This window comes from Colossoma macropomum, unplaced genomic scaffold (genome assembly GCF_904425465.1).
Source record: "Colossoma macropomum unplaced genomic scaffold, Colossoma_macropomum, whole genome shotgun sequence".
NCBI lineage: Eukaryota > Metazoa > Chordata > Actinopteri > Characiformes > Serrasalmidae > Colossoma > Colossoma macropomum.
Genome location: NW_023494789.1, coordinates 5278051 through 5305430, shown reverse-complemented (window position 1 = coordinate 5305430; position 27380 = coordinate 5278051). Strand labels below are relative to the sequence as shown.

At 42.0% G+C, this 27380-nt stretch overlaps 2 protein-coding genes across 4 annotated transcripts in view; both read right to left on the bottom strand.

Moving 5' to 3' along the window:
- The window catches only part of fmnl2b (formin-like 2b), a 41280-nt gene extending 34999 nt beyond the window's left edge, over positions 1-6281 (bottom strand). For both annotated transcript variants that reach the window (XM_036569842.1, XM_036569843.1), the window contains exon 1: positions 6165-6281. In XM_036569842.1, the coding sequence (XP_036425735.1) occupies positions 6165-6281 (117 nt within the window). The remainder of the gene's footprint in view (positions 1-6164) is intronic.
- A 2639-nt stretch (positions 6282-8920) lies between these two features.
- Positions 8921-26545, bottom strand: mylkb (myosin light chain kinase b). 2 transcript variants are annotated; one of them, XM_036569840.1, is made up of 17 exons: positions 25549-26545; positions 24588-24704; positions 24371-24436; positions 22755-22805; positions 21566-21693; positions 21045-21201; positions 18817-19122; positions 18646-18687; positions 17043-17133; positions 16743-16946; positions 15872-16089; positions 15024-15147; positions 13988-14140; positions 13599-13722; positions 11755-11857; positions 11496-11630; positions 8921-11273 (listed from the first exon to the last, which is right to left on the bottom strand). In XM_036569840.1, exons 1-17 carry the CDS (start codon positions 26267-26269, stop codon positions 11014-11016), a joined length of 3000 nt encoding a protein of 999 aa, XP_036425733.1. In that variant the 5' UTR covers positions 26270-26545; the 3' UTR covers positions 8921-11013. The 2 variants fall into 2 exon arrangements, with proteins under 2 accessions (XP_036425733.1, XP_036425734.1); XM_036569841.1 differs by having other exon boundaries at positions 11014-11273; positions 11496-11627.
- Between the last annotated feature and the right edge of the window lie 835 nt (positions 26546-27380).

The window sequence follows — 27380 nt, the reverse complement described above, 5'->3', positions numbered from 1 at the left end:
ACCATTCACTTTTTATATGGTATGCATTCATTTTTTGGCCAGGGTAAAATTCTCTCTCTTTCACTAAATGTAAAGTTTCTATACCAATCAATGTTTTTCCAAGAACACTAACGTCCAAGCGAGTGGTTGCCAACACTGGCCCTCATTCACCAACCATTTTTAGGAAGAAATTTCTTCCTAAAACCCTCTAATGCAGGTCACAAAGATTCTGACATTCAACAACATTTTCTTTTTTGGAATGTGTTCTTAGGTAAGAACAGAATCTACACACACTCAAAAGCATAAGGATGCGAACAGTTATGTGGTTTAAGAACACGTCATGAGTCTGACTTTTTCATAAGACCTTTCTCATGAACAAATTTATGAAAAACCTTAGGAAGATATTGGTGAATGAGGCCCAGTGGTCCTAGAAAACTCGCCTGCTTTGCATATTTAAGTGTTTTCCAACTAATCAGCGAACTATCAAGTCTTTCCTGACTCAAAGTTGCTTGTTAGAACCTTTGATCCAAGTCAATAACCATTTAGGAAACTTTATTGTTAAGACTATAGTCATGTTCAAATTAACTTTACAGATAGCAGAGCCTCCTAACAGACATGGCCATGTGTCATGTGTAATGCTAATGTGAACACTGGGCTGCAACTCTTCAACCTGGGGAAAAAAACACCAATGTTCATTCTACAAAAATAGAGACTCAAATCTCTTACACATTAAATTACACAACTTTTATTGGTAAATCTATTCCAGCTTGAATAGCGCTTTAGCCTAGATGGGTATTGAATGCCTGACAGGCCCTGTTCACACCTGGTATTAATATCTGTATGTGATACGGTGGACAGCGAGGCTACGTTCACATTATTGTGACACCCTATTGGTCCATTCTGATTTTTTGCTCAGATCTGATCTTTTAACCTTAAGGCTTCACGTTTGTAACTTATCCATATCTGTTTTTAGTGTGAATGAACCGCACATCCTAATCAGTAACGTCAAGTGAACGATCTGCATGCGTCACGAATTACAACAACAAATGAACAAACTAGCAACATAAGCCTTCATTGCAAAGATCAACAGCTCTCATGATTAGAGAAAAAGGCCAAATACTTTAACGCTCTTGCAGGTTTACTAAGAGAAATTTCAAATTAGCAGCTTCTGTTGTGCTACGAACACAGAATGACAACATGTGCATGTGCAGTGAAAAGAACACAATCCAATCTGAATCTCGTCATTAAGGTTGTACGGTCAAGAATCAGATATGCATCCATACGTATCCATTCAAACTGCAGGTAAAAGTGGCCAAGGTTTGATTTACTGCCCAAATCTGATTTTGTTGTTTGGTCGTTCACAAAATCTTTTTAATGTGGCCTGTATCTGACAAGATTGTGAACTGACCCCTTGTGCAAAAGAACCAATCCATCCACAGTGCTCATCCAACAAACAGTGCTGTTCTCTATATTTCCTTAACATTAATAGACTCTTTTCACGTTACACTGAACTTAAATGTGTGTGAACTGATAATTTAACTCACATGTTTCAGGCTGCAGTCCTTGCGGGCCAACACACTGCAGACTTCAGCAAACTGCCTCATTAAACACACTTGATGCAGCTTATTATCTAAATAACAAGGCCTTTAGGAACTAAATTCAGAGTGTTGGATGAGGGTACGCACTGATCTCCGCAGCACTTTGGCCCAGAAGGTCCCCAGTTTGACATGCCTGCTTTAACCCATTAAAATCCTGGACTTATAACATACTTATTATTCAGTAACTACACAGACGGCAAAGCAAAGCAGCTGAGTTATTCTTAGGTTATTGAAGTGTGTGGTAAAACTTTGGGCCTGCCAGTGGGCCCTGGTCATTTAGGGGGTTAAACTTGCAGGACAAACAGCAGACACTAAAATGAAACTAATGACACTAAAAAATTACAGAGAAAAGTGCAACTTGTGATTTTTTGTGCTTTTCCAAACAGAGAAAGGAGGTTTCTGTTTCTTTCGTTTACTTGCTTTAAAAAAGAATGTTAGCAAAGAGGCACATAAACAGACTTCTGTGTGTCAGCTTCCTTTGACTCTCTTGTTTCTCTCTTTTCTCAACATATTCTTGAAGTAAACATGATTCTGAATAGCTGTTAGTTTCATTTTTCTCATTAAAAGCACTGCGTTTTGCATTATTTGTTTACACTGCCTGCGCTTGTCTCACTCGTCCACCATAAGAGGTGTAACCATAGCAGTGCAATATGATGACATTGCCATAAAGGGTCTGTTCCTGTCCATGCAAAATTATGATGAAAATTGAGTTGGATTGACATAAATCCAACTGAACTTTATTCTAATGAATTCCGATCCGCCTGTTCGGACAGAAGTGACGTTGCCACATCTCAGATATGCATCGGATTTCAGTATCGCTTATTAAAGCCAAAACTGAATTGAAACTGTCAGATTCAAGGCTACCTTCCAATTTTTTCCTCAGATTTGATCTTAACTTGATGGCTCACGTTCGTGTTGGCAAGTATCCTAAAACGACCCGCATGCACACATCTTAATCAATACTATCACACGAGTTAACTTCATGTGTCAACAAGCAAACAAACTAGCAAAACAAGCTTTCGTCACATAGATCATTTGCTCTGAACAGCTCTCAACTGTTTATTATTAGAGCAAGACCAAGTAGAAAAAAGGGTCAGATACTTTTGGACCGTTTACTGGCACTACCTTCAGGTTAGGTGCTGCTGCCATGGTAACGCTGAATGAGGATGCATGTGAGATGGAATAAAACACATTGTTCTCTTTAAGGTAACAGGCTCACAAATCGGGTCTGTATCTGATTCAGCACCACATATGTACAGCTGCGTTCACATTACCAGGCTGAAGTGGCACAAATCCGATTTTTGCCCTAACATCAGATCTGATATTTTCAAATTAGGCCTTAGCCACTTTCATATGTGGTCCTAGACTGGATACATATCCAATTCATCGCCATGCAACCTTAATGAGAACGCTCCAATGTGTTTTTTTCACTGTGCACCATGTGGCAGCAGCGCCTAACCTGAAATTAGTGAAAGTAAATGGTAGAAAAGCAACACCTCACCCTTTCTGCCTTCATCTCACCTTAACAGTGAGCAGCTGAGTGGTGTTCTGAGCAAATCTTTGCGATGAATGCTTGTTCTGCTGGTTAGTTTGTTTGCTATTCCATGACGCATGTGATTTCTTCATGTGACGTTACTGATTATGATGTGTGCATGTAGGTCATTTCAGGACACTGGTTCTTTAACATTAATCACAGGTTTGAGTCACTTACCTAAACAAATGAACCATTAAGTAAACCATTAGAGAGATCGGATCTGAGCAAAAATATGATATTAGCAGTGAGGCTTGTAATGTGAATGAAGCTAAAGTGACAGGTCACATTTGAAAAGATCTGATTTGTGTGTCCACTCTAAAAACATCAGATCTGTGTCACACTAAGGCAAAAAAATGGATTTGTGCCACTTCAGCCTGGTAATGTGAATGCAGCTCAAGTGTGTCTTTCTGTTCACACTGTTACACAAAAAAACCTGTGTGGCATATAAAGAAAAAGGCCAGATTTGGGACACTTTTACTTGCAGTGTACACACAGCCAAACTGGCTCAGAGCTGATCCAAAAAGATCAGATTTGAGTTTACAAACAGCTCTGAAAACATCAGATCTGTGTCACATTACGGCAAAAAAAACATTTTTGTGCCACTTCAGCCTAGTAATGTAAATATAGCCCAAGTGTGTTTTTTGCTGTTCATACTGTTACACAAAAAACAAACACACGGCATATTAGTAGAAAAAGGCTGGATTTGGGCCTCTTTTACCTGCAGTGTAAACACAGGCAAAGTGGCTCAGATCTGATTTGAAAAAATCTAATTTGTGTGTACACACAACTCTGAAAACATGAAAGGCAAAGGCCAAAAATCAGCTTTGTACCAATTCAACCTGGTAATGTGAACACGGCCCTATGTATTTTAAAAGTGACCGACATGGGTTTTTGGGCTGGAGGACGTGTGTCATGCACATTTATGACAGTTTGCTGCATTTGTTGTCATGCAAAAAACAAATCCCACAAGTGCTGTCAGGGATGGATCAGGACCTAATTGCTCTGATGCGTCCCTGACTAGCTTCTAAGGTAGTCTGAGTGATCTTGTTCACACCTGTTCTTACTGCCATTCACTTATGATCAGATCACCCAGGAAGTGTGTTAATGCCAGGTGTGAACGGCCCCTCATAGAGGAGGGACGAAAATGCATAGCTCATACCATCGTTTTGAAGACACGTGTCCACTTCAACTAGTTTCTGGTCACGCTAGTTTGTGGAGCTGAACGTAGATCATGTGTCTCCTTTAACTACCATGACTAATGATCAAACTGGACATGGTGAAGTCAGCTCATGTGTAGGAGTCAGACAGAAAGGGAATGTAATTCAGCATGAAAATGTCCACCTACAATAGACACCACAGTGCTCTGCTTTGCCACAAGCGTGCTCAACCTAGGAGGAGTCACATATATGCTCCAAATGTAACCACAGATGTATTTAGTCTCTGTTGGAAATGACAGGCAGCCTCTCAGATCTGTGAATGATCAATCGACAAAACGGAGGAACGATGCTTCAAAATATGAGAGGGAGAGACTCAGAGTCTCAGACTGCGCAGTCAGTCCTATTGGGTCAGAATTTGTGATGCAAATCGGCGAAAACGAGGCAGCAAAGAACGATTTGCATTCCCTCCATTTTCTCTGTCTCCCCTCTCCTCGCATCCACACACACACGCACACAAACAAAGTAGTTCCACTGATTTTTGCATTTTTAAAAAACTTCAGCGTTCATCTCGTCTTTGATTTGATCTTGTCGCCTCTGAACACGGCTCTCTTTCTGCTCTGCGCCAAAAAAAAACAAAAAAAAACAGCAGCGATACTCAAGTGACACATCCAAAATAAATGCTGTCAATCAGATTACAGAGCTCAGCGGCCGCACATTAATCAGGGGAGCTGTAGGAACCCTTTAACTTTAAGTGAGGACAGAACCTCACTGACCAACACCACACAAAAAACCATCCAAACTTCCTTAGTCATTCAAAGCATTGAGAAAACAAATTAGACTAACCCGAGGCCCATCCCTACATCAACCCAAGCCAAGCTGAAAAGGTTCCAGAGCTCATCCAAACCCAAAGGGACCAAAGCAATATTAAAGGGACCATAATCTACATTTTCTTGTATTTAAGTTTTTATTCTTTATAACAGTTTTATCTACTAAAACAACCATGCTTTACTTTTACAGGACCATTTTCCATCTCTCTTCATCCCTTAGAATAAAACAGACTTATTCTTGTTACTTTGCATTTAAGACTGATATATGTAAATGAGATCTATTCTAATTGGCTGGCCTGTTTTCAGCCTCATTCAGAAGGCAGTCCTGCCTGAAACACTTCTTACAACTTCAGCACGAGTGGGCAGAGCTGAGCGGAGACAAACTAACATTGTAAATGCTTTGTTTTTTGTGACATCAGAAAAACATCAGCCTGCTTTTGCAGTCTGGTTTCCATATATGGAGCGAATGACTATTTTTGATTTTTTTTAAGTGAGGACAAATTCATTTTTCCATGATATGGACCCTTTATTTCATTTCAGCACATGCACATCAGGAAAAACAGACAGGTGAGCTGCCTGAATTTGCTGGAGTGGCTGATCAATGAGCAAAACTGCTGCAACGCTGCACTTCCCAAACCGTGGCTGCACGTCAAAACGAGGAGCCTAAAAACAAAAGATCTCCAAGGCGAGCGAGCAGAGTGGCCTAGGCGATGCTAAGATCCTGGATTATAACGTGAGGGTCTCATATTTTACTCATCGCAATAAAATTACAGCCGAACTGGCACGCAAGCGATGAATCACAGCCAATGTGAGACGCTAAGGGGCCATAATAGGCAGTAAAGTAGCCCGCTTGTAGCTGATTAGCTGCTATCATCCAGGCGCAAGGCTTCAAAGCGAGAGCACCCAGCAGCCTCCACACAATGGACCTGTGTGTGCGCGCGCGTGTGTATGTGTGTGTGTGTGCTAGCAGGCGATCCGCCACCTACAAAAACACGACCCCTGCCATTTTCTATCTTCCCCTTCTAATACAAAACCACCAAAGACCCTCGGGGACACTGCCAGAAATTACCAAAGCGATGGAGAATCTCTCTTCCAGCTCGGCCGGGTCCGGCATGGGCAGTTTGGGGGGTTTGCTCCTCGCCCTGAAGTCCGTGAGCTGGGCATCCATGCTCTCCGCGTTCCCCATGGTTTCTTGTTTTGTTGTTGTTGCTCGGTCTCGTTCGGCACCTCCGCTGCTTTTATCACGCGAAGCTCGTCTTTATCGTTATATGTTGCGCTTAAATCTTAAATCTGTGAGGAAGCTGATGGGGAGGGGGGGACGATGTCGCGAGCTCCAGCCCTTACAGATGCTCTCCAGAAGGGATAAAACCGCCACAACCACAATAAGCGAGCCTACATCTTTAATCCGTGGCGTCCGTCGTCGTCGAGTCTCCCGGTCTCCTCCGCCGCTGCCGTCCGTTAGAGCATCTCTTCTTCCAGTCCGGTCCGGTCAGCGTGGGAGGGAAGCCGCTTTGTCCGTCTCCAGCAGCTCGGCTAACGGCTCCGTGCTCGTGAGCGGCTCGAGGACGGGCATGGCTCGCGCACTCGCGGTGGTGTGCGGCGAGCGAGCTGGCTAGTTAATCCGCGGTGTGTGTCTGTGTCTGTATCTGTGTGTGTGGAGAACAGACGGAGGCTCGGCCGTACGCACACTGCCCTACCACCCCCCCCCTCTCTCTCACACACATACACACCACACACGCACCACACACACACTCACCAAACCATTCAGTCAGACACAATGAAGGCTTTGAGCATCGAGCCCCTGCTGGGGCGTGCCAAAAAGCTGAGTCCGGGGAGGAGGAGGAGGGGGGCAATGTTTTGTTCCGTTGCATGCCGGTAAATGCAGTTCGGAAGGAGCCAGGCGAGCCTGCTTTGTTTCTATAGTGCTGCGTTTTGTTGCAGGGTTGCTGTTCGGTGCTACAGGCCTGTAGACTGAGATTTCCAAGGCATGGTCTTTTGTCTTAAGCCCTTTTCGAGCTGGATTAGTTCTATCTGGGGAGGTCCTGAAATTTTAATGGTAACTAACGAACTAATCCAGAATGAATCTGCCATGTCTGTAGTTTTTTTAAAAATATAATTTCGAAGTGATTTACCTTTTATCATTTCCTGAACTTGGAGCTCCCTCAGTAATAGTAGTGCTGTTAGAATCGATATCACAGTGTAATAACAAAACTGGGTCATAGAAAACAACTCCTTGATTTTTTTTGCAACCTGAAGACAAGGCTAACACCTACACCGATCAGGCATAACATTATGAGCACCTCCTTGTGTCTACGTTCATTGCCCATTTGTGTGTTGCGCTGGCATGAGTGGATCAGACACAGCAGTGCTGCTGGAGTTTTTGGTTGGTGGACTATTCTCAGTCCAGCAGCGACACTGAGGTGTTTAAAAACTCCAGCAGCACTGCTGTGTCTGATCCACTCAGACCAGCGCAACACATACTAACACACCACCACCACATCAGTGTTACTGCAGTGCTGAGAATGATCCAGAGTACCTGCTCTGTGAGGGTCCATGGAGGTCCTGACCACTGAAGAACAGAGTAAAAGGGGGCTAAAAAAGTATGCAGAGAAACAGATGGACTACAGTCTGTAACTGTAGAACTACAAAGTGCACCTATATAGTAAGTGGAGCTGATAAAATGGACAGTGAGCGTAGAAACAAGGAGGTGGTCATGATGTTATGCCTGATCGGTGTAAATGAAGATTTGACCCAATTCATTAATCCTCAAGTTCATGAAAACACCACAGAATTTCTAGTGAGGGGTGCATGTCTTCAGACAGCGAGCATATATCGGTCCACTGGCTTGATAACCAACTCAGCGTTTTCTTGGCGACCCACCCGTGGTTAAGCAGAATAATAGACAAAATTCCACTTATCGCTCATTTTCTACTCATAGTCCAATTTATTTTACCAGCTTTCTTTAGTTATACATTATAAATTAGTTCAGTAAATCATTTTAATCATCTGTAATTTTAACAGTGTCAGCAACAACATTTTCTAGAAAATTATTTCACATCAGGCTGAGTGATTATTTTTTTTCCCTTAGTTGTTTGTAATATTTGTCTTAGTTTATTTATCTAAAATGAAAAGCTCTGTGTATTTAAAATCTGTTAGAGGAGATTAAAAAACGATTTACAGCTTGTATGCAGGACAATAATCTGGGTGGTCCGAGGATGGACCAGCAGTGACAAATAGCCAGCGGGGTGCGACCTTATCAAGCCAGTGGACCGATATATGCCCGCTGTCTGGGTAGCAGTTATGGGTGCAGGCTTTTGATCCAACTAAGCAGTTGCACATTGCTTGCAGCACCTTTCAGGAAAAATATCGCATTGAGTAAGTGGTTCTCAGCTTTAGGACTGGAATTCCCTGGTTTAACAAAGCTGATCCAACTATCAGCTAGGCTAACTAACAACCCCTTCCTGAGTTGAAGTGGGCGTGTCAGAGCAGGAAAAACACTACGGGTAGATGTCCAGGGTTGTGTCTCACAAAGCAGAAAGCCAGATAGCTGTACACTTCCAGAATCTAACCCTGGATTTTCTGTCACATGATTAGGGATTAATTTTAAGATAACTTTTACGGTTAAGTTCATTTTTACAAATTGTAAATGGCATAAACCAATCCAGGCTAAACTTCTGAAACCCTTAGTTTTTTTTTTTTTTAATTGCTGCACGGTCACATAAAATCAAGACACAAAAAGAAGGATGATAACAACTATTTGGACACCACTTCATGATGTTTGTGGTAAAAAGCCAGTAAAAATATGAGGAACATTAAATCATATCATTAAAAATCAAAAGCAATTTTATCGTCAGAAAATAAGACAATGAAAACAAGACAGTGGCAAATTGTTAGGAACTCTCACTAAATCAATTAGGAAATTACATTGTGTAGTGGTAGTTTAAGGCAGCTGGTATCTTGAAGATGTTTCATCAGTCACCCAAGGGGCATCTTCATTTTGAAGGGGATAAATGTCGTAAAGATTAAACCCCACGTTCAGTCGCCTCAACTGAGTACACTCTCAGAAAAAAACATACCTTTCAGGGCAGATATGCTGTCACTAAGGCGGTACCCTCAAGGTACCTCAGTACTTAGGGAACACAATTATACCATATTCATATATATTCATATTCATGTTCAGTTATGAAATTATGTTGTGCATACACCTGTCCTGACTACAAGTCATAAAAAAGTAACAAATATGCCCTTTTCCTGTGGGAAAGTGAATGTAATGTACCTTTGAAACTAATTAAAGGTACACAATCGGACCTGAAGGACCACTTTCAAGGGAACACTTGCATTGTTTGTACCTTGGGGGACTAAAAATGACTGGTACCCTTTTTTCTGATAGTGTAAAAAATGTATCATTAACCCTGTCAAATCCCTTATTACATTCTAAGGCTTATAACTCATTAACTACAGGGACTTCAGTGCAAACTGACTGAGCTATTCCTAGGTTATAGAAGTATGTTATAAAACCTTCGGCCCACCAGTGAGCCCTGTCCATTTAAGGGGGTAAGCAAAGTTGGAGAGCACGTTCGGAAACTGTATGTAAAGTTATCTTACCAAACACACAAACAAACATGCTAAGAGAGGGAATCACTTTTATTTATGCGGCCACTCAAGACTTTGACGTAAACCGGTGATACTGTTTAAAGTTTGGAATAACACTGGATGTGGTCTGTTCGCATGGTTTCACGTTGTCTCCATTCTTATTGCTTAAATGTTTAGTGCACAAACCGGACTATTACTTCTGCATATGGACTGAAGTGTGAAGGACTATTTCTCTCTTAATATGCAAAGTGTAAAACTCACCAAACCCAACTTTCAGTTCTATAGCAATAACTAATTCATTCTCAGAGACTACTCAGAGACACGCAGCATGGAGGCAGAAGCCTGTACAAAGACATAAATAAAGGATGAGGACTTCAGTGGGACCTTCTACACCAAGTTCACCTCGTTATGCCAGTTTGCTTTGTCATGCAATTCGACTAAAAACGGGCAAACAAACCTCTGAACAGAAACAGCACCGACAAACCATTCGCGAGTCGGCTGAAGTGCGCGCGCCACAGATTTACAGACGGTGATCATCAGATTATACAAAATTAACGCTCACTAATGTGGACAAATATCTAAATGTCTTCATGGAACAGCAAATAATCCCACACAATGGCATAAACATAAGTTTTTCTTTGAAAAAAAAGTCTTAAATCTGGTGTCATTGAATGTGCGAATCAAATTATCAGATAAAAAAACTCGATTACTGATTCTTTTTTATACAGTTAGGTCTCCAACAGTGTGTCTGTTGCCTCGGGGCCACAGGCTGAAAGGCACACATCTAACATCACGCTAGGCTACATAAAGGTTTAAATGCATAAAGTGTTTTCACCACTTGAGTGCGCTACAGTGCAGAGCAGAAACAGTGAAACATGCACAAAAAAAAGGTCGACAGGCACTGAAGAAGTCAAAGCGGCGTGACCCGACTCATAAAACATGTGATGACGCACTGGAAAAGAGCCAAAAGAAACTGAAAGTCCAAACGAAGGCACCAAAGTGTTGTTCTACAGTCATTCTCACATTCTACTGAACTGTCCCGAAACAGAGTTCAGCTGTTGATGATTCTGAGAAACCGAGCACACGCTGGAATGTCTTTGAACATCCATTTCATACAAAAAAAAACAAAAAACAGTTTTCACGCTTTTACCATTGCGCTGTAAAGACAGAAGTGAATAAATATTTGCATCAGTGAAAGACTTGCAGCCTGTGTCTATAACAAAAGCAGCAGGAAAAGGAGTGTAAGCTTTAAGAAGATTCAGAGCTCCCACGGTATCCAATCGTCCGTTCGTTCTTCCACCTGTCCTTTCTCCTCATTTGTCCTTTTACTCCTCTTCTTCCTCTTCCTCTTCCTCCTCCCCCTCTCCTTCCTCCTCCTGCATGAACTCCACCATCAGTTCGGCCGTGCAGGAGGCCTCGCCCAAGCTGTTAACCGCCTTGCAGGTATATTTGGCATCGTCGTCGGGACACACCTCAGAAATCACCAGGCTGCAGTGGCCGTCCTCCTCGTAGTCAATCTGGAAGTGGCGCGTCTCTTTAATTGGCTGGTCGTCCTTGTACCACACCACCTCAGGATCTGGGTAGCCTGAATGAAAAGCATTGAATACGTCACTGCAGTGGTTCTCAGCTCCAGTCTTGGGGACCCCCTAAACAGTTTGTGCCCCAACACACCAGCCCAGCTCATAAAGGGCTTGAGAATTCGCTGGTGAGTTGTATTATGTTGTATTTGGACACCAAATATTTCTTTGTTATTTGACCAGATTTGGGATAAACTATTTAAATAGAGCATATTATGAGTGTTAATTACCCTCAATCTTGCAATCGAAGCGGGCGGCGCTGCCCTCCACCACCTCCACATCCTGGATGACCAAGGAGAAGGTGGGAGGCGCAGGGGTGTGGTTCTCATCTTCTGCACTCTCTAGGAATGGCGCAGGGGGTTCTTCTGAATGCACGCACACAAACAGGCACACACGCATGCACACCATTAGAAGCTTGATACATGTTTACCACAAAGATATTACTCTCTGCAGCAGCATAATTAGTATGAAACTGATGGCCGTGCTAACCTGGTTTATTATCTTCTGTTGGGGAGCTTTTCTTTGGGCCAATCCCTGCCAGCATTCCCATAGAGCTGAATCTGGAAATGGCTCGTACTGCGTTCCCTGTTTTCTGCACAGCAAAGATACAAATGCTTAGTTGAGTATACAGTTTCCCATCTTTCCTCTTCACCACATGCATGTTTATCCATTAAAGTGTATTTATTAAAGAAGAATTCCACTGATTTTTAAAACATTCTTTACAGTTCCAAGTCGTTCACCATAACTCAGTGGTCTGATTAAAAATAGTACTTTGCAGAATAACGTACTGGCTGTTTACCTACTTACTGACTTACTGACTTTCTTTACAGTGGTGATGATAGGAACCAGGAGTCGCAGTGTCCACATGTACTACCCAAAATGACCAGTGGACCTATACATGTCTACACATGTAAATGTTTAAAACATTTGCTAAATTTTTCAAATATTTTGCCTAAAAACATCCTGCATGTATCTTTTCACAACAATTGGATAAAAAAATAGTTCAGTAATTTTCTGTGAGGTCTTTGGATTTATGCATTAAATGAATCTGGCTCCTATCGCCACCATTCACTCTATAAGATTCTCCAAAATGGCACATTCATATTAAACTGCTCTGAATGACCACTCAGTACATCCTAATGATTGAATTCAGCAGAAAAGAAAAATCTGTGCACAAAATGATATCTAAGCAAGCAAAAACACCTTAAATGTAATCAGTACATTTCTTTTAATGAGATTGAGCTGTGGTGCGAAGTACCCCATGGTATTCGGGAGGTCCCATCTTGGCTAACTAACTCACTCGCACTGATACTAGCTTCAGTGGCAACAAAATATTTGGTTTAACAATTCTTTTGGAAAAGAATTGGGGTCTTCCACACATTAACCCCTTACAATCCCAACTTATTACATACTAAGGCTTACTATTCAGTAACTACAGGGACTTCAATGCAAACTGACTGAGCTATTAGATTATAGAAGTGTGTAAAAAACTTTGGGCCCACTGACAGGCCTTGTCCTTAAGGGGTTATCTGAAATCTCACATCTCCTCTTTTGTTTTTGGTTTGAGAAATAAGTATCAATTCACTCTTTCCAGCGAAACTCTTGCGAAATTGGGCAAATATTCAGATTTACAAATATGCAATCGCATATTGTAAAGTTTTTCTGGAATATCCCAGCCATAGTTATAGTTGCTAGGCGAGGAAGAACCCACTAGGTGAACTAATTTGCTACAGCGCCATCCTGAGGCAGAGCAATGCTGCATCTATCAGTGCTAAACCTGGACCTTTACCTGAATTTGTATTTGAGCATCTATTTTTTCTCTAACGAACAGAATAACTACATAATAAGTTTATTTTCAGGGACCCCCCCAGAATTTTGATTTTGAGACATTCAGGGGTTCCAAGATGTTTATCAGAGGGCTCAAAGACCTTGCAGGACCACCTGTATTTTGCACCTTGGTTTTAAGAATATTATAATATTGTTCAGCTTATTTATATACATTTTATCACTTGTAAGTCACTTTATTTAGTGAAAGTGTCTTATTCCTATGGCAGATAATTTTGCTCATTTTAAGTAAAATGATCTGCCAATGGAAAGATACTTTCACTAGATAAAAGCACTTAAAATAAGTAAAAAATATCTAGGAAAAAGTTAAATAAGTTTATTATATTCATTCAACAAACTCATCATGAGAAATATTATATATATTGACTAGCTTTAAGATTTTTTTCACTTGCTAAAATATCATTTTTTCGCAGTGTAGAATTCCTCTTTAACTGAAACATCAATCCAAAAGCAACACTGCTGTCTGTTGCACTGTCAGGTTCTCTGACCTGCCATCGGCGTCTCAGTATGTACTTCTTCATGCGCTCCTTGGACAGCTGCTTGGCCTCCATGTTCTTGGTGTCCTGCTTTAGCCAGGTGTGCTCCAGGCACTGGGCACAGCTCAGCCTGGCCCTGCAGCACAAGAGAACACAGACAGGGGGCGCTCTCAGACATACAGTGAATGCAAAGGCATTAAGAGAGCTCTGTGCTGCATAAAACACTGGGGAAGGTGATAAAACCATCAGCACTGTTTTTACTCAAGATGATTATCTGACAAACAGTCACATTAGATGATCACGTTAAAGGAACCTTTATACAACAAACACCCCATATCGTTACATTCATCAACATATCAATAGCTAATTATCATAATGAGTTTATGTGCCTTTGAACTCACTTCATATCTTTCTTGAGTAGGCTGCTGATGAAATCTTTAGCCTGGTCCGAGATCTCATCAAAAGCCTCGTCCTCAAAGTCCCAAGTTGCAGAGGTAACGTTAGCAAGGGTTTCATTGTCGTTGTCCCCCATGAATGGAGAGAGACCACTAACACTAAGGACAAAGAGAGAAACGACGGTTAGATATGAAACCCTGGCTAGGCTTTCATACTGTTCTCCTTACATAGTATATAATGAGTATAATAACAAGAGGCCAAAGCCTTTGCCAACAAATATCATATTCTGTCCATACATTTTTGTCTCATTTGTTGTTTTCCCTGCTTTTGACAAAGGCAAAACAAGTTACAAATAAAGAGTAAATATCAACTGATTTTTATTTTTTTTAGTATTATAGGATTGTTTTGTTATTACAATATTTCACAAATACATTTTTTTAAAGGACATAACAATTTGGTATGCAAAAGTTTGGTGCCCCTGGTCAAATTACATGTTTTGTTGATTTAAGTGAGACAGAGAACACACTTCAAATTATAATGCACATTAGTACTCTTCATTTTATGTATATTATTGTTTATTTTCTAAATGTAATATTTTTGGAAAAAAGATAAAATATAAAAAAGTGGCCTTCTCAAAAGTAATGGCACATTTAATATTGCATGTTTAATATTTTTTGTTATGATTACATGTTTATTTTGACATTTATGTCAAGTTTGATCCATGTAGAGGATGTTTTTACTTATTTTCGTTTATAAAATCAACAAAACATGCCACATGACTGAGGGTGTTCAAACTTTTGCATAAGACCATACAGTATAAAATATGTTTGTTTTCTCATTGGCTGAGGGAGAGGGGCTAGGGTTATTTTGTGGTGGACCAAATCAAATGTCCACATGGGACAACCTTAGAGTATGGGCCATACTTTGGGCAGTCTTGATTTATAATCTTTCGCCGCTACATATATGAACATATTTTTCAGTTTATTCACTAGGCTTTGAATTTTAATGGTTCATGGTCAAGACGGAGGATATCTCACATACAGGATGTAGCAGATAACTCCAATGCTCCACATATCTGTTGGATAGCTGATTGCCTCATAGTTGATCACCTCAGGGGCCACGAACTCAGGTGTTCCAAAGAGAACCTTGAGTGAACCGGAGTCCTCTGAGAACGGCAGAAAAACAGTGTGATTAGTTTCTCTCAAATTACAAGTGAGAAACATGATTAAATCAAGCTTTCAGAGGTCTTTGGGGTATTTAAACTGTGAAAGTACTGAAATACTAAGAGGTTTCCTTGAATACACTGTACAACAAAGCAGTCCAATCATTTTGTCGTAGAACATCAGAATATGGTGATAGGAACCAGGGTTCACAATGTCTACAATGCAAATACAGTCATTTTATTTACTATCCAAAACCATCAGTGAAGCTACACATGCATCTGGTTTTTAACGTGTAATGTTGATAATGATAAAAAGGTAACAAATCTGAAAAAAACACATTTTATTTGGGGACTATCTGGCCGTGCATGTACCTCTCTGGCATGAATAGCTTTTAAAAAATACATTTTATGTCAAAACCTGGTATCAAAACAAAAAAAACCCCACAATGTCTCAGGCATATGGCTACATATACCATATAACCATAACCATTAGTCTAATAATTTTCTATGGGGTAGCGTTTAGAGGTAGTAAATGCTTCGGATGTCTGGTTCCTATCACGACCTGTATATAAAATTCTGTTTCTCTAAAATGGAGCATGTGACTTTGTTTATATTTTATCTTAACCTTATGTACAGAAATGTTGGAACAACCTGTTTATTAGCTACACTTAGTGGAGACTATGTTGACCCCTTGACTGACAGAAAAGACCACCGTGCAGGTGAGTACCTAGCCTTCTCGCAAGGCCAAAGTCGATGAGTTTGATCTTGCTGCCCGTCTTGTTGACGCACATGATGTTCTCTGGCTTGAGGTCCAGGTGCACGATGCCCTGCTTGTGGATGAACTGGACCCCATCGATGATCTGGAGCATATACTTAATGACCTCGCGCTCTGTCAGCTCGAAATCCTCGTCAACGATTCGCTCAAACAGCTCGCCGCCCGAGATCCTGCAGCCAATAGGGGAACAGGCTGACGTCACCGATCAGTGACAGGCCTACTAATCGCCTGGAATTCTACAGTGACCAATAAAAATCAACAAAGGACAGAAAGTGGAAGAGGCAGCGCAGAACGTCATCGGCGCAACACACTTTATCAGCATTTTCCATTAAACAATCAAGACTTATTTCTGTTCCAGGAGCAGCAATAAACAAATCTCATACTCGAAATGAGATTCAAATCTGGGCCTTTTTTCCATCATGGCTGCCAAGCCGAGGCCGAGAGGATCCCTCCTTGGTTCCTCCCTCCCTCTCGTTCTTTAGTGCTATATAAGGACATGTGACAAGCACTTCTCCAATCACACGCCGCTGCCTCTGCATGCTGCTCTCACCATAAAAAGCAAAACTGGCGAAAAGATTTAAGGGTGTTGAGGTGGAAAAAAAACCCACTAGCAAACATCCTGGCTTGTTCAGAAGTGTTCTAGATGAGAACACTCAGCTCTGCTTAACAAGTTAATGTAATCATCGTTTTCACTTTAAAACCCGCGTCATGCTCTTTTCACTTAAAATGCTGCCTTACAGCGTCATAAATGAGACCCACCTGGGTCGTGTTAGCCTTTGTTCTACTTGTTTTTCATAGGTCACACAAGGTGGAGCGGACTTACATTTCCATCACCATGACCATGTCGGACTTGCCCTCGAAGGCGTCCACGCACTGCACGAGCTTAGGGTGGTGGAGGCTGTTCATGATGCTGATCTCCTGCCGCACGTTCTCCTTCTCCTTCTGTGAGAAAGCTTTGATGAACTTCCCTGCCCACACCTTTTTGGTTGACTTCTCAACCACTTTGAAGACCTGGCCGAATTTACCCCTGAGATGAATGAGAGAGAAGTAAAAGGAAACAGTTGAAAGAAATGCATCAGAAATAGATCTTAGGGACAAACTGGTGAGTGGAATTGTGTCTTACGTGCCCAAACGATCCTCCACATCATAGAAATCCTTTACACTGCAGTCTTTCTTTATAACCACATCCCTGTACTCGGGATCTTTGTCTGAATCTGAGAAGTTAAGAGATATGTGAGAAAAGAAAGATATATGATGGATGTCTTTTTTTTAGGTATGACTTGATATGGTCAGTGCTTAAACCACTGCATGTCTCATTGCAAAGTTAGTCCTGGATTTCGTGCAGCACACAAATCGTTTAATAAAAATATTTCCACAAATGGATTACTGAGTGGGCCAGTGGAGTCCCAAAGGCCTCTGACTGCCAGGGGCCTCAGAGGGCCTCAGGCCAGGTCTGAGATGGCTCAAAGACTGCCCTAATGATTAATAAATAAATGAAAAAAAAGCCCACTATATTAAAAATAGGCAACACTTGACTTGAACCCTGCCACATAACATTGACATAACTATGCTATAAACATATTATATGCTGTCAGGAGCTGTCATGACAGATTTTGTCAGGTAATATAACAGTCTCATGTTAACATTACCAGTAACTGTCATGTTTGATGTCATGACAGTTTATTGTCAGATGATTATTTTTGCTGTGTACTCTAGATAGCCGTCATGACATCAAACATTATGACATAAATCATACAATACCATGAACGCGTTATGGCAGATGTCATACGCTTTATGAGCTGTCATGACAGATTGAGTCCAGTAATATTACAGTGTCATATTACCATTACTGATAATTGTCATGACATCAAACATTATGACATCAATCATGACAATTATCAGTAATTGTAATATGACACTGTAATATTACTGGACTCAATCTGTCATGACAGCTCATAAAGCGTATGACATCTGCCATAACATGTTTATGGTATGGTTATGTCAATGTTATGTATTAGGGGTCAAGTAAAGTGTTACCTTAAAATGATCAAACACCACTGCAGATCAATCGAACACCATATATATATATATATATATATATATATATTTATATATGTGTGTGTGTGTGTGTGTGTGTATATACATAAATGTGCAGGAAATATTAGGCTAATGCATACATACATACATACATCATCTAAACCGCTTATCCTTCTGGGTGGCTAATGCATATTGATTAAGAATTAATAATCAATCCAATCCGATTCTGTTCAAAGCACACATAAACGACTTTACTTCTAAGTTTTGTTTATTGAGCTAATTGAGGTCAAGATCTTATGAATCCATCGTCTGTAACTGCATGTATCAAGAAAATGTCTTGAGGGATTGTGTTATATTTTTGCCATATTACCCACCCATAGATTAGCATTTCCCAACAAATGGTCCTAAAGTACCCCTGCCCTGCATATTTTAGTGTTTTCCCTGTTCTAATGCACCTGATCCAACTAATCATAATTAAGGATCATAATTAAGGATCATTAAGCCCTTCCTGTGTTGAAGTGGCGGTTGTGAGCAAGAAGAACTCAAAAATATCTGTGGTGGGGTTCCTCTAGGACCAGAGCTGAAAACCACTGGTGATAGATGAATGGATATGTGGATGGATGAGTTGAAAGGTGGATGAATTTCAGAAATGATGGATTTCAGGTAGACAAACTGACTCAAATGCATACCATCATCGGATACTGCCGCCTCAGCTTCCTCTTCTTTTTTTTCTAGGGAGGGAAATTAGTGCACGTAGTTAGTTCCCTTGTTAAGCTGCAATGAAGTCCCTTGACTACACATAATTCTCAGGAGAAGAAGCCTCATTAGATGTCACTATCTATCACTATGTTGTCTCTCACCTGGCTCCACTTGTACTCCCACTGTGACCGGTTCTGACTCGGCACTGGGTTCGCCGATACCGTACATGTTAACCGCCCGCACACGGAACTTGTACTGCCGGTCTGAGAGTAGCTCCTGGATGTGGTAGGAGGTGCTGTTACAGGAAGTGAGTGCGCTCCACTTGTCATTCACAGAGTTCCAGATCTCAAGATTGTACGACTGGACGATGCTGCCGCCATCGTAAGTTGGTCCGTACCAGGAGAGGGTGAGTGAAGACCTGCGGATATCTGAGGCGGCTGGGACCCCAGCTGGTGGATCGGGCTTGTCTGAGGCAGAGAAATGCAATGGTTACAGCACAATAGCAGACAGTGTTGAGGCATTTTTTGTGGTTGGAAACTCTCAGGGCCTTTGAAGTTTAAGATTTCTGTGAAATAAAAAAATACATCTGTAATTTAGTTCATTTTTATTTATTACAATCATCATATTTACTGAATTTAAATTCTGCTGGCTAAGTAGTAGTACTTTTATTGTTGAACTTTGGTTGAAAACAAAAGGGTTTCTCTGTAATATCTACATAGGTACAGCCAAACAAGGTCTCCCATTGATTAGGCCTTCAGGAGCTGGAAAGAAGGCCTTACACACCAGATTAACCATAATTAAAAAGTGACAGTGGAATCATCATTCAATCTTGTTTTGGTTTATAATGGGTTGGACCAATTTAAAAACATTTTACCCTGGGCTTTCTGGAAGTCCTACATCACTGAGAGCAAATACAAGCGGTAGTTTGAACGTATGTTTCAGTCAGCTATTCGAATAGGAAAACAGTGGCAATAGCATCAGAAAGGTAAAATATATGTTAATGTCTGTTAGAAGCTTCAAATAAAAGATGAATTGTCTTTTATAAGCTTTAATCTAGAGTGTTTAATCTAGAATGACCAGAAAAATTGCAGTTAATTCAGTACTAACTACTAGAATCCCATAGGGGTGCTAGCAGACTGTTGCTGTTAAGGTGCTTTTACCTCCTTTTTGACAGAGTAGTGACATCTATGCCCAGAACTGGTGGCCTAACTCATAAAGTTGCAGTTTGCCATAGAATATTGGTCTCAGTAATTTTTAAGGTGCGTTCTTGAGCTTTATGAGAGATTATTTTGAGGGATTATTATGATGTGTTAAACGAATTAAATTAGATTTATTAGGCCACATTTTACATTTCTTGGGCATTTTTGGGGGCACTAGATGATTTCTGAGCTTGGTAGCAAAGCAGCTTTTGCTGAGACATTAAATGCTGGGGATTTAAAGGTGGATCTCATGCAGAATCCATTGTGGCAGTGGTTCCTATTCCTTCTCATGAGTATCAATGCCCATGCATATTTTGGTGTTTTCCCTGCTCTAACAGGCCTAATTGAAATAATGAGCTAATGAACAAGCCTTTCCAGAGTCAAAGGGGGCATAGTGCAAGGAAAACGATAAAGATATGCAGTGCAGGGGCATTCCAGGTCCAGGATTTGGAGCCACTGCATTATGGAGTATCTGATTCCTCCTGATCTTCATTTAGAGTACCAACCCCTGGTATTGTGTACTCACACAAAATAGGCTAGCAGTAATGCCTACAGTCAGTTTCTCCCTTTCTTTAAAACAAAACAACGATACCAAAAAGCAGGGGTTAATTCATGAATAACTCACATATTCACAGTGTGCTTTTTATACTGGCTTAGAACTTTACCCTCGTTTTCGCAACCTCTCTCATATTACAGTCACCCCTATCTTATTATTAAGGGTCTTATCTCAGACTAATTTGCTTTGCCTGGCTATGGAGAGCCTCAGGGAAGGTTGGCTAAATTCCTGCAGACTGACGTCACGATAATCACAAATTAAATTATTGAATTTGCATGGTTAGCTCCTCTAAATAATAGGACCACAGATGGCTGCAGCTCTTGGTTGTGGTTTATGTGTATGCTCATAGGTGGGCCATCGAGTCGCCTTGTGGTAGAATAAAAGGTATCTCGAGAGACGACATCAACGTTCAACATTTGTTTCACTGTCCCATTTTTGAGTTTGTCCAAAGATTTAGTGAGTCTGAATTCACAAGTGTGATCACAGTATATCATATGGAGGGCAATTCCAACAAGGGCAAGAACCTCTCTCTCTCTCCCTCTCTCTCTCTCTCTCTCTATCCCCACTCTTTCCCCTTTTTTCTCTCCCTCTCATTTCAGTGACAGTGCCCTCATTAGGCCAGCGTGTGTCATACCTACAACGGTGAGGTTGAGCGAGGCCTGCTTGGTGCCGTATTTGTTCTGCAACTCCAGCGTGTAGCAGCCACAGTGATCCTGGTCGCTGGCTGCAATCGTCAGCTGGCTGCTGTTCTCCTTGGTTTCTATGGTAACGCCTCCACTTCCTGCCTGGATCTGGAGCAGAGATAATGGCCAAATGACAGAATGTCATGAACAGTGATGGACAGAACAGCACTGTGGCAAGGTATTTTCACACTGCACCTCACCATTGTGAGAGTCTTCAGCCACGTGTAACAGACTACGATGAACAGTACAATACCTTTTAGTACTGTATACTGGTGGTCATAGTAGTAGTCGTAGCAGCACTATATTAGTACTATTACATATTAGTAATAGTCATATCATGAGCTGGGAATTCTCTCAGTAAGGTAAAGTAAATTCAAAGACCAACAGCATTCACTCTTTTATACTTTCCCCCTCTCCCTCTATGCCTATTCCTCTGTCCATCCCTTTTCTTTCTCTTCCTTTCCATTCTTACCGGTTTTTTAAACTTGAGCCAGGTGCATGTAATGGGTGCAGTGCCTCCAAAGCTACACAACAGCTCCACCTTCTCTCCTGCTCTGATCTTCAGATCTCCGGGGAACTGCAGAATCTGGGGAGGAGAACCTGCAGTGGGCAATAATGGGGGTTGCATTAAATACAACTTGGGAGGTGGGGTTGGGGGGTGTTTTAACATTCTTACCTTCACATAACCAACCCTAATTTCTTTCATTTCATGTCAAAATGGGCATTAATTTCAAGTTATTATTATTTTAGGGGATATTTCTAAGGACAGTAAATATAAGACAATTCACAGGAGGGAAGTCAAAGAAAAATAAGTGGAAAAAAACAGGAGTTTCCAAAAATTATTAATGAATATAAATAAAATGGGACTCCTAACAGCCGCGCCAAGTCCAGATAAACAGTATTTAAAGCTTTCATTTTTAAGACACTGGAGAAAATAAAGTTCCACTCTTGCTTCAGAGCTGAAAAAATCCACAGGTGTTTCTGTCCAGCCTACGGAAAGACAACTAAGTGAGTCTGAAAGGATGTGTAGCTGTCAAAAGGCCATTACTGAGAAAAGGAACTAGACAAAAAAAAAGAAGAAATCAAGAAAGAAGCTTCTGGTGTTCTCAGAACAACTGACTGGCCACTCCAGAACTCAGACCTCAACATCACTGAGTTTCAGTTTGTGTGGGGTTTTTTTTCTACTGTGAGAAGCAGAAAATGCAACCAACTTCTAAGACTGAACTTTGAAGGTGTGGAAAAATATCTCTGTACATTTCTTTGAAAAACTGAAGCATGTCTATTCTGAAAGAATAGAAGGTCTAATGGAAACTCTTTCGTGGACACACTCAATACTGAAACATACTCTCCTCTTTCCTGGCCCTGAGAAATGAGTAACTTGTACCTAATGACCATTTTGACTGGAAATTAAATAAACGAAGAGTTATCTTTTTTTGACTTTTGCACATTACTGTACATAATAGGACAGGATAGACATCCATTTGAAAACTTGTTCTATCCCCATACATATCCATGCTCTGTGGGATACAATTTCTATGTGGCAGCTAATCAGAGCACCATTCTTCAGTGTTCTTCTGAACATGTTGCCTTGTTTTCGGTTTCAGTGTGTCCCTTCCAAAGAAGGTTCGATGAGCCAGACTTCATAAGAACTCCAGACTTACCCTGTTTGGTGGGAGACTTTGGCGCTGGCTTCTTCTTTATTCTGGCTTCATCTGTATAATACACAGCGTTATCACAGAATAAATAAATGGCTTTCAGATGGCCAGTTTGGTTTATTTTACTTTGTGATTTAAATCTGGCATTGCACTACATGTAGAGCTTACATTTGAGCAGATCAATTGCAAAACAAGTTTAAAGGGAAATCTAGACATAAATAAAGCCCATGATGCATCAAGTGGATGTCAAACACAGAGACATATTTAAGGAGGGAGCTATGTTAAAAAAAAAACCTAAAGAATTGGAACTTGCTTCTAAACATGGTGACCTGAAGGGCTGATCTCGCTTCGAAGGCCGAACTTGAGTACGAACATCTGCATGTACCATTACATCTGACTGGGAAACTGGTCAGCGTTTATTTGTGAGCGCCTGGGAGAATGTGCAGGAGCTTCAGGGGAGGCTTGCCTTTCCGGATCAGCATCCCAGAGAGAAGGTCTGCCTTTGCGGACACCGCCTGCTGGAATTCCCCTTTTATGGGCATGCTAAAAATAGGGCCCCTAGGATCCAGGAAATGGCACTGGCCCTCTCTCCCCACTATTTATTCTAGGTTTGATAGCCGTCAAGAAACAATGCAACATATAAACCCCACTAATGCTCAGGCCCAGTCCGAAGACACAGGCAGGACTAGAGTCAGGCTTTAAGAGGCACTCAGCATGTGAGAAAACAGCTTTAAGCCATTTTAGGGCATTTGTTTCTGCTTCCATCTCCATCTTTTCAGTTTTTTTTTTTTCTAATGCACTCAGCTTGCTCCCATCGTTCTTTTTTCCATATGATCAGGTTACTTTGGTAGGCCTCGCTAGCTATGCTTGTGAAATCCTAGATGCTTGTGAGGCACGTACGCAAGTAGTGGATGAACGTTCCAAAACAATATGGCTCTTAATTATCAAGCGTTTTTCAAAACTACGAGCGCAGATCCAAGATCAGCTTCCTCTTGTGGGTGCAAATTGATTCCCAAGGATTTAATAGGCAATAACTGGTCTGGGATCTGCACTATTATTCTGAGAAGCTGGATAAACATGGCCCGAGTTTATTTCTACTCTTCCTCAAGCACACGGATTAAGCGCAAGGATATACTGTGACTGCTGCGTAAAAAGCCTGGAACAAAAACAATCAAGCAGACCAAAAGACCATCCCTTTAAAACGATCCACCAACACTTACTGACAGGTGAAGCAGACCTCCCCCCTCCCGCCCCCCCATCCCACCAGACAGGCACGCTGGGCCAGGCTGGCACTGTCCCATCTCCAGGCTCAAGGTTTCAAATAACAGATGTTTTTAAAAGGAAACCTGGATTAATGTCCACTCCGTGTCGCAAACCATGCCACTGTGGTGGAGCATCAAACGTGGATGGGATTTACTGTCTTTGTGATTGTTGGGCTGGTCAAGGTCCTGTGTTTGGACAGGAAGGCTCACCTGATCCAATAGGATCATTGGATTGCAGTGCATACTTATCTCACAACCACGGACAGGAAGATTAAATATCAAAACATTTCATCTACACTTAGAAATAAAGGGTAAGAAATATATGGGTTATAGCAACAAAACCACAGCTTCTGTACTCACTCTCTGTTGTTGGTGCTGATGATGAGCTTTTCCTGTTTTTCTTTTCTGCTGATGGATCTGAGGGATCTATAAAAAGAAATACAGCATACAGTCATCATCTCCTGGTGACAGTGTAGCAGCCGTTAGTTCATAGTTTTCATGTCTATGTAATATGATATAATGCTGTGTAAATGTTTGTTTATAAGTAGAGGTTGTTGACCTCTTTGGTGGACCATACCATCCACTTGGACCATACAGGAACATTCGGCCTTTCCGTCTGCGTTCTCTGCTTTGCATGTATAGCGCCCTTCATCCTCTGGAAGAGCCTTGTCTATGGTGAGTGAGCATTTGCCTCCTGGGATTGAAAAGAGGAGGCGAGAGATTAGCAACACCTTATACACAGCTGCATGAATTATTAATGAAATAGCCTCTTCCAGCCTTTCTATTCGACACATTGACACTCAAAACATGAGTGGACTGACATGAAAATATTGGATTCTATCGAGTTTATGTAGATGACTACTTAAGCTCACCCCTGTTCAGCCAACATTCTGTCAGAACAGCAATAGATATAATATTCATCCACAATATATGGGTGTACCCTAACCACTGGACAAAGCAACAACACAGGGTCCCCCTAAATTCCTGCTGAGACCCAAGCTTGGGAAATCCTCCACTGCTATTCCAGAACTTTCTAATTGTGCCTGAGTGACTGAGCACATCGACCCCTTTACGCCGGAACAAAGGGGCAGTTTTTGAGCCCCTGGATCGGATGACTCGTCCAGTGTGAGCTCAAAGAGCTGAAATAACAGTACTAACTGGGAGCTGCAGTCACCCATGTGAAGTCCAATCCCTGCTTTATGAGCTTGAGGCTCTCTCTCTGATCTACAGCCTGTCAGAGGAGGGAGCAGTGGGGTGGGGAGTGTTTGAAAACACAGTTTAATCTTGACAGGCCCATTCAGTAACTCATCAGATCATGAACATGAGGCCAAAGGAGACTACACTGCATAATATTTTTCCTTTTGAGATGGAGAACTTCTACAGCTGAACTGATGGACAGAAAATCGTTCAACAGAATGTTTACATGGTGAAGCAAAATGTACTCAAAATGTAAATTATTGTAGAAGTAGATATACTATAACCAATATACACGTTTTAAATTAAGCAAGGAGAAGAGGACATGATCCCTTGCCTCATACCTTCCTGAGATAATACAATGAATTTTGATGGCTTCACAACTTTCCCATCCAGGGACCAGGTGATGACAGCCGGTGGGTCAGAGGTCACCGTGCACTCTAACCTCAGCCTTTCTCCATCCACAACAGTGACATCATTCAGAGTCTGTGTGAACGAGGGCGCTTTGCCAGAGCCCTTCTTTCCTCCGTCTCCTCCATCCACAGAGTTGGGCACGCTCTTCTTTTCTGCCAAACTCCCGTCCACGTTGGTACCCTTCTTCTGATTGACGCCTCCGTCCACAGTTTTGTTCTTTGATTCCGCTATCCCAGCATCTGTCTTCTTCTCGGGGCTCGGCTTCTCTGCTGGGATGATTTTCTTTTCTGCAGTCCCTCCTGCAGTCTTTTTCTCTGTCCCTCCTTTTTCTACTAGGCTGGTCTTTTTGTTGTCCACTGTCCCGTTCATGCCGTTGATTCCGCTTTGTTTGTCCTGTTTGGCGACTGCTGGTGTAGGAACCGGCTGTTTCGCGCCAGCCTTCTCGGGTTCCGGGGTCTTCTTCTTATTGAGAATGGACCTGAAGTCTGCGGGTGCGCTGCTGGGAGCCGGCTCAGCTGGAGCAGGTTTGGGCGAGCCGCCCTCCTTCTTTCCCAACACCGACCTGAAGTCCACCTTGGTCGGGGTGTTCGTCTTGATCTCTGACCCCAGCTTAGGCCCCGACCGGGGCTTGAGGGCCGCCCTGAAGTCCATCTGTCCTCCTCAGCGAAGCTGGAATAACTTCTGAAAGCTGCCGCTCTCTTAGCCCTCTGACTTAAGAGTTCCCAGGATCTCCACGGACCTCTTCTTGCGTATTCTCTTCCTCCCCTGTGGCGAGGCGTCTTTAGGGAGGGGGTCCTAGTTATTAAGTCACTATGTGGAGGTCCTGCTCCTTCTGCGGCTCCCAGCCTCTCTGCTCGAGCCACTCCTGGCACAGACGCCCTGGACTAGAGCGAGGGAGGAGAGAAAGAGAGAGAAAGAAAGGGAGAGATTGAGGGGGATATAGAGAGGGAGGGAGAGGGCTTATTGAGGGGGGTGAATGGGAGGAGAAGGGATTGTTTAAAAGCTTAGTCTCCACTCTATAATAGGTTAATTGGAGACAGGGACACGGTTCATGTCTGCATGGCATCAGTGGGGACCTCAGCTGCCATATTAGGGAAACACTTCCAGTGCATGGGCACCCACGGTGCAGTGAGATAAACAGCCTGGGGAAGAGTGCAAGACCACCGGTTTGGGATCAGCATCCCAGTGGTACAGGAAAGAGATGTGGCCCTGGAGGATAGGATCAGGGACTGATCGAAAATCTGAGACAGGGATTTTCATGGGAATACTGGGCAACTTAAAGGGGAGAAAAAAAAAGTGGGCAAAATAGAAAACCTGCCAGTCATCATCGTAATCCAGCAGGCACTGAGAACATGGTCATAGATATGGACGCTGCTATGATAGAAAAAGAAGTGGGAATGCAGCAGAATAGATGAACTCAAAGCTCAAATAGGGAGAAAAAGGGAATGCAGCTAAGAATTCCTGAAAGCTTATTTGATGGTGAATGAGAGAGAGAGAGAGAGAGAGAGAGAGAGAGAGAGAGAGAGAGAGAGAGAAAGAGTGAAGGGGAAGATTTGAGAACCATGTTCTCTCTGTGCTTGGACAGAAACCAGCAGAGAAGTGTTCTGGATTTTCCGTGGGTGTTTGTTTGGATGTGCCTAACCTGTTGACCTCTCCATAAACGGGAGCCCCTCATTGGGCTATTTGGAGACGCATTCCACCAATCAGCATCGAGTCGCATGTCTCCCACAGTTTATGTTAAAATGTTACATCGGCTGCCTTA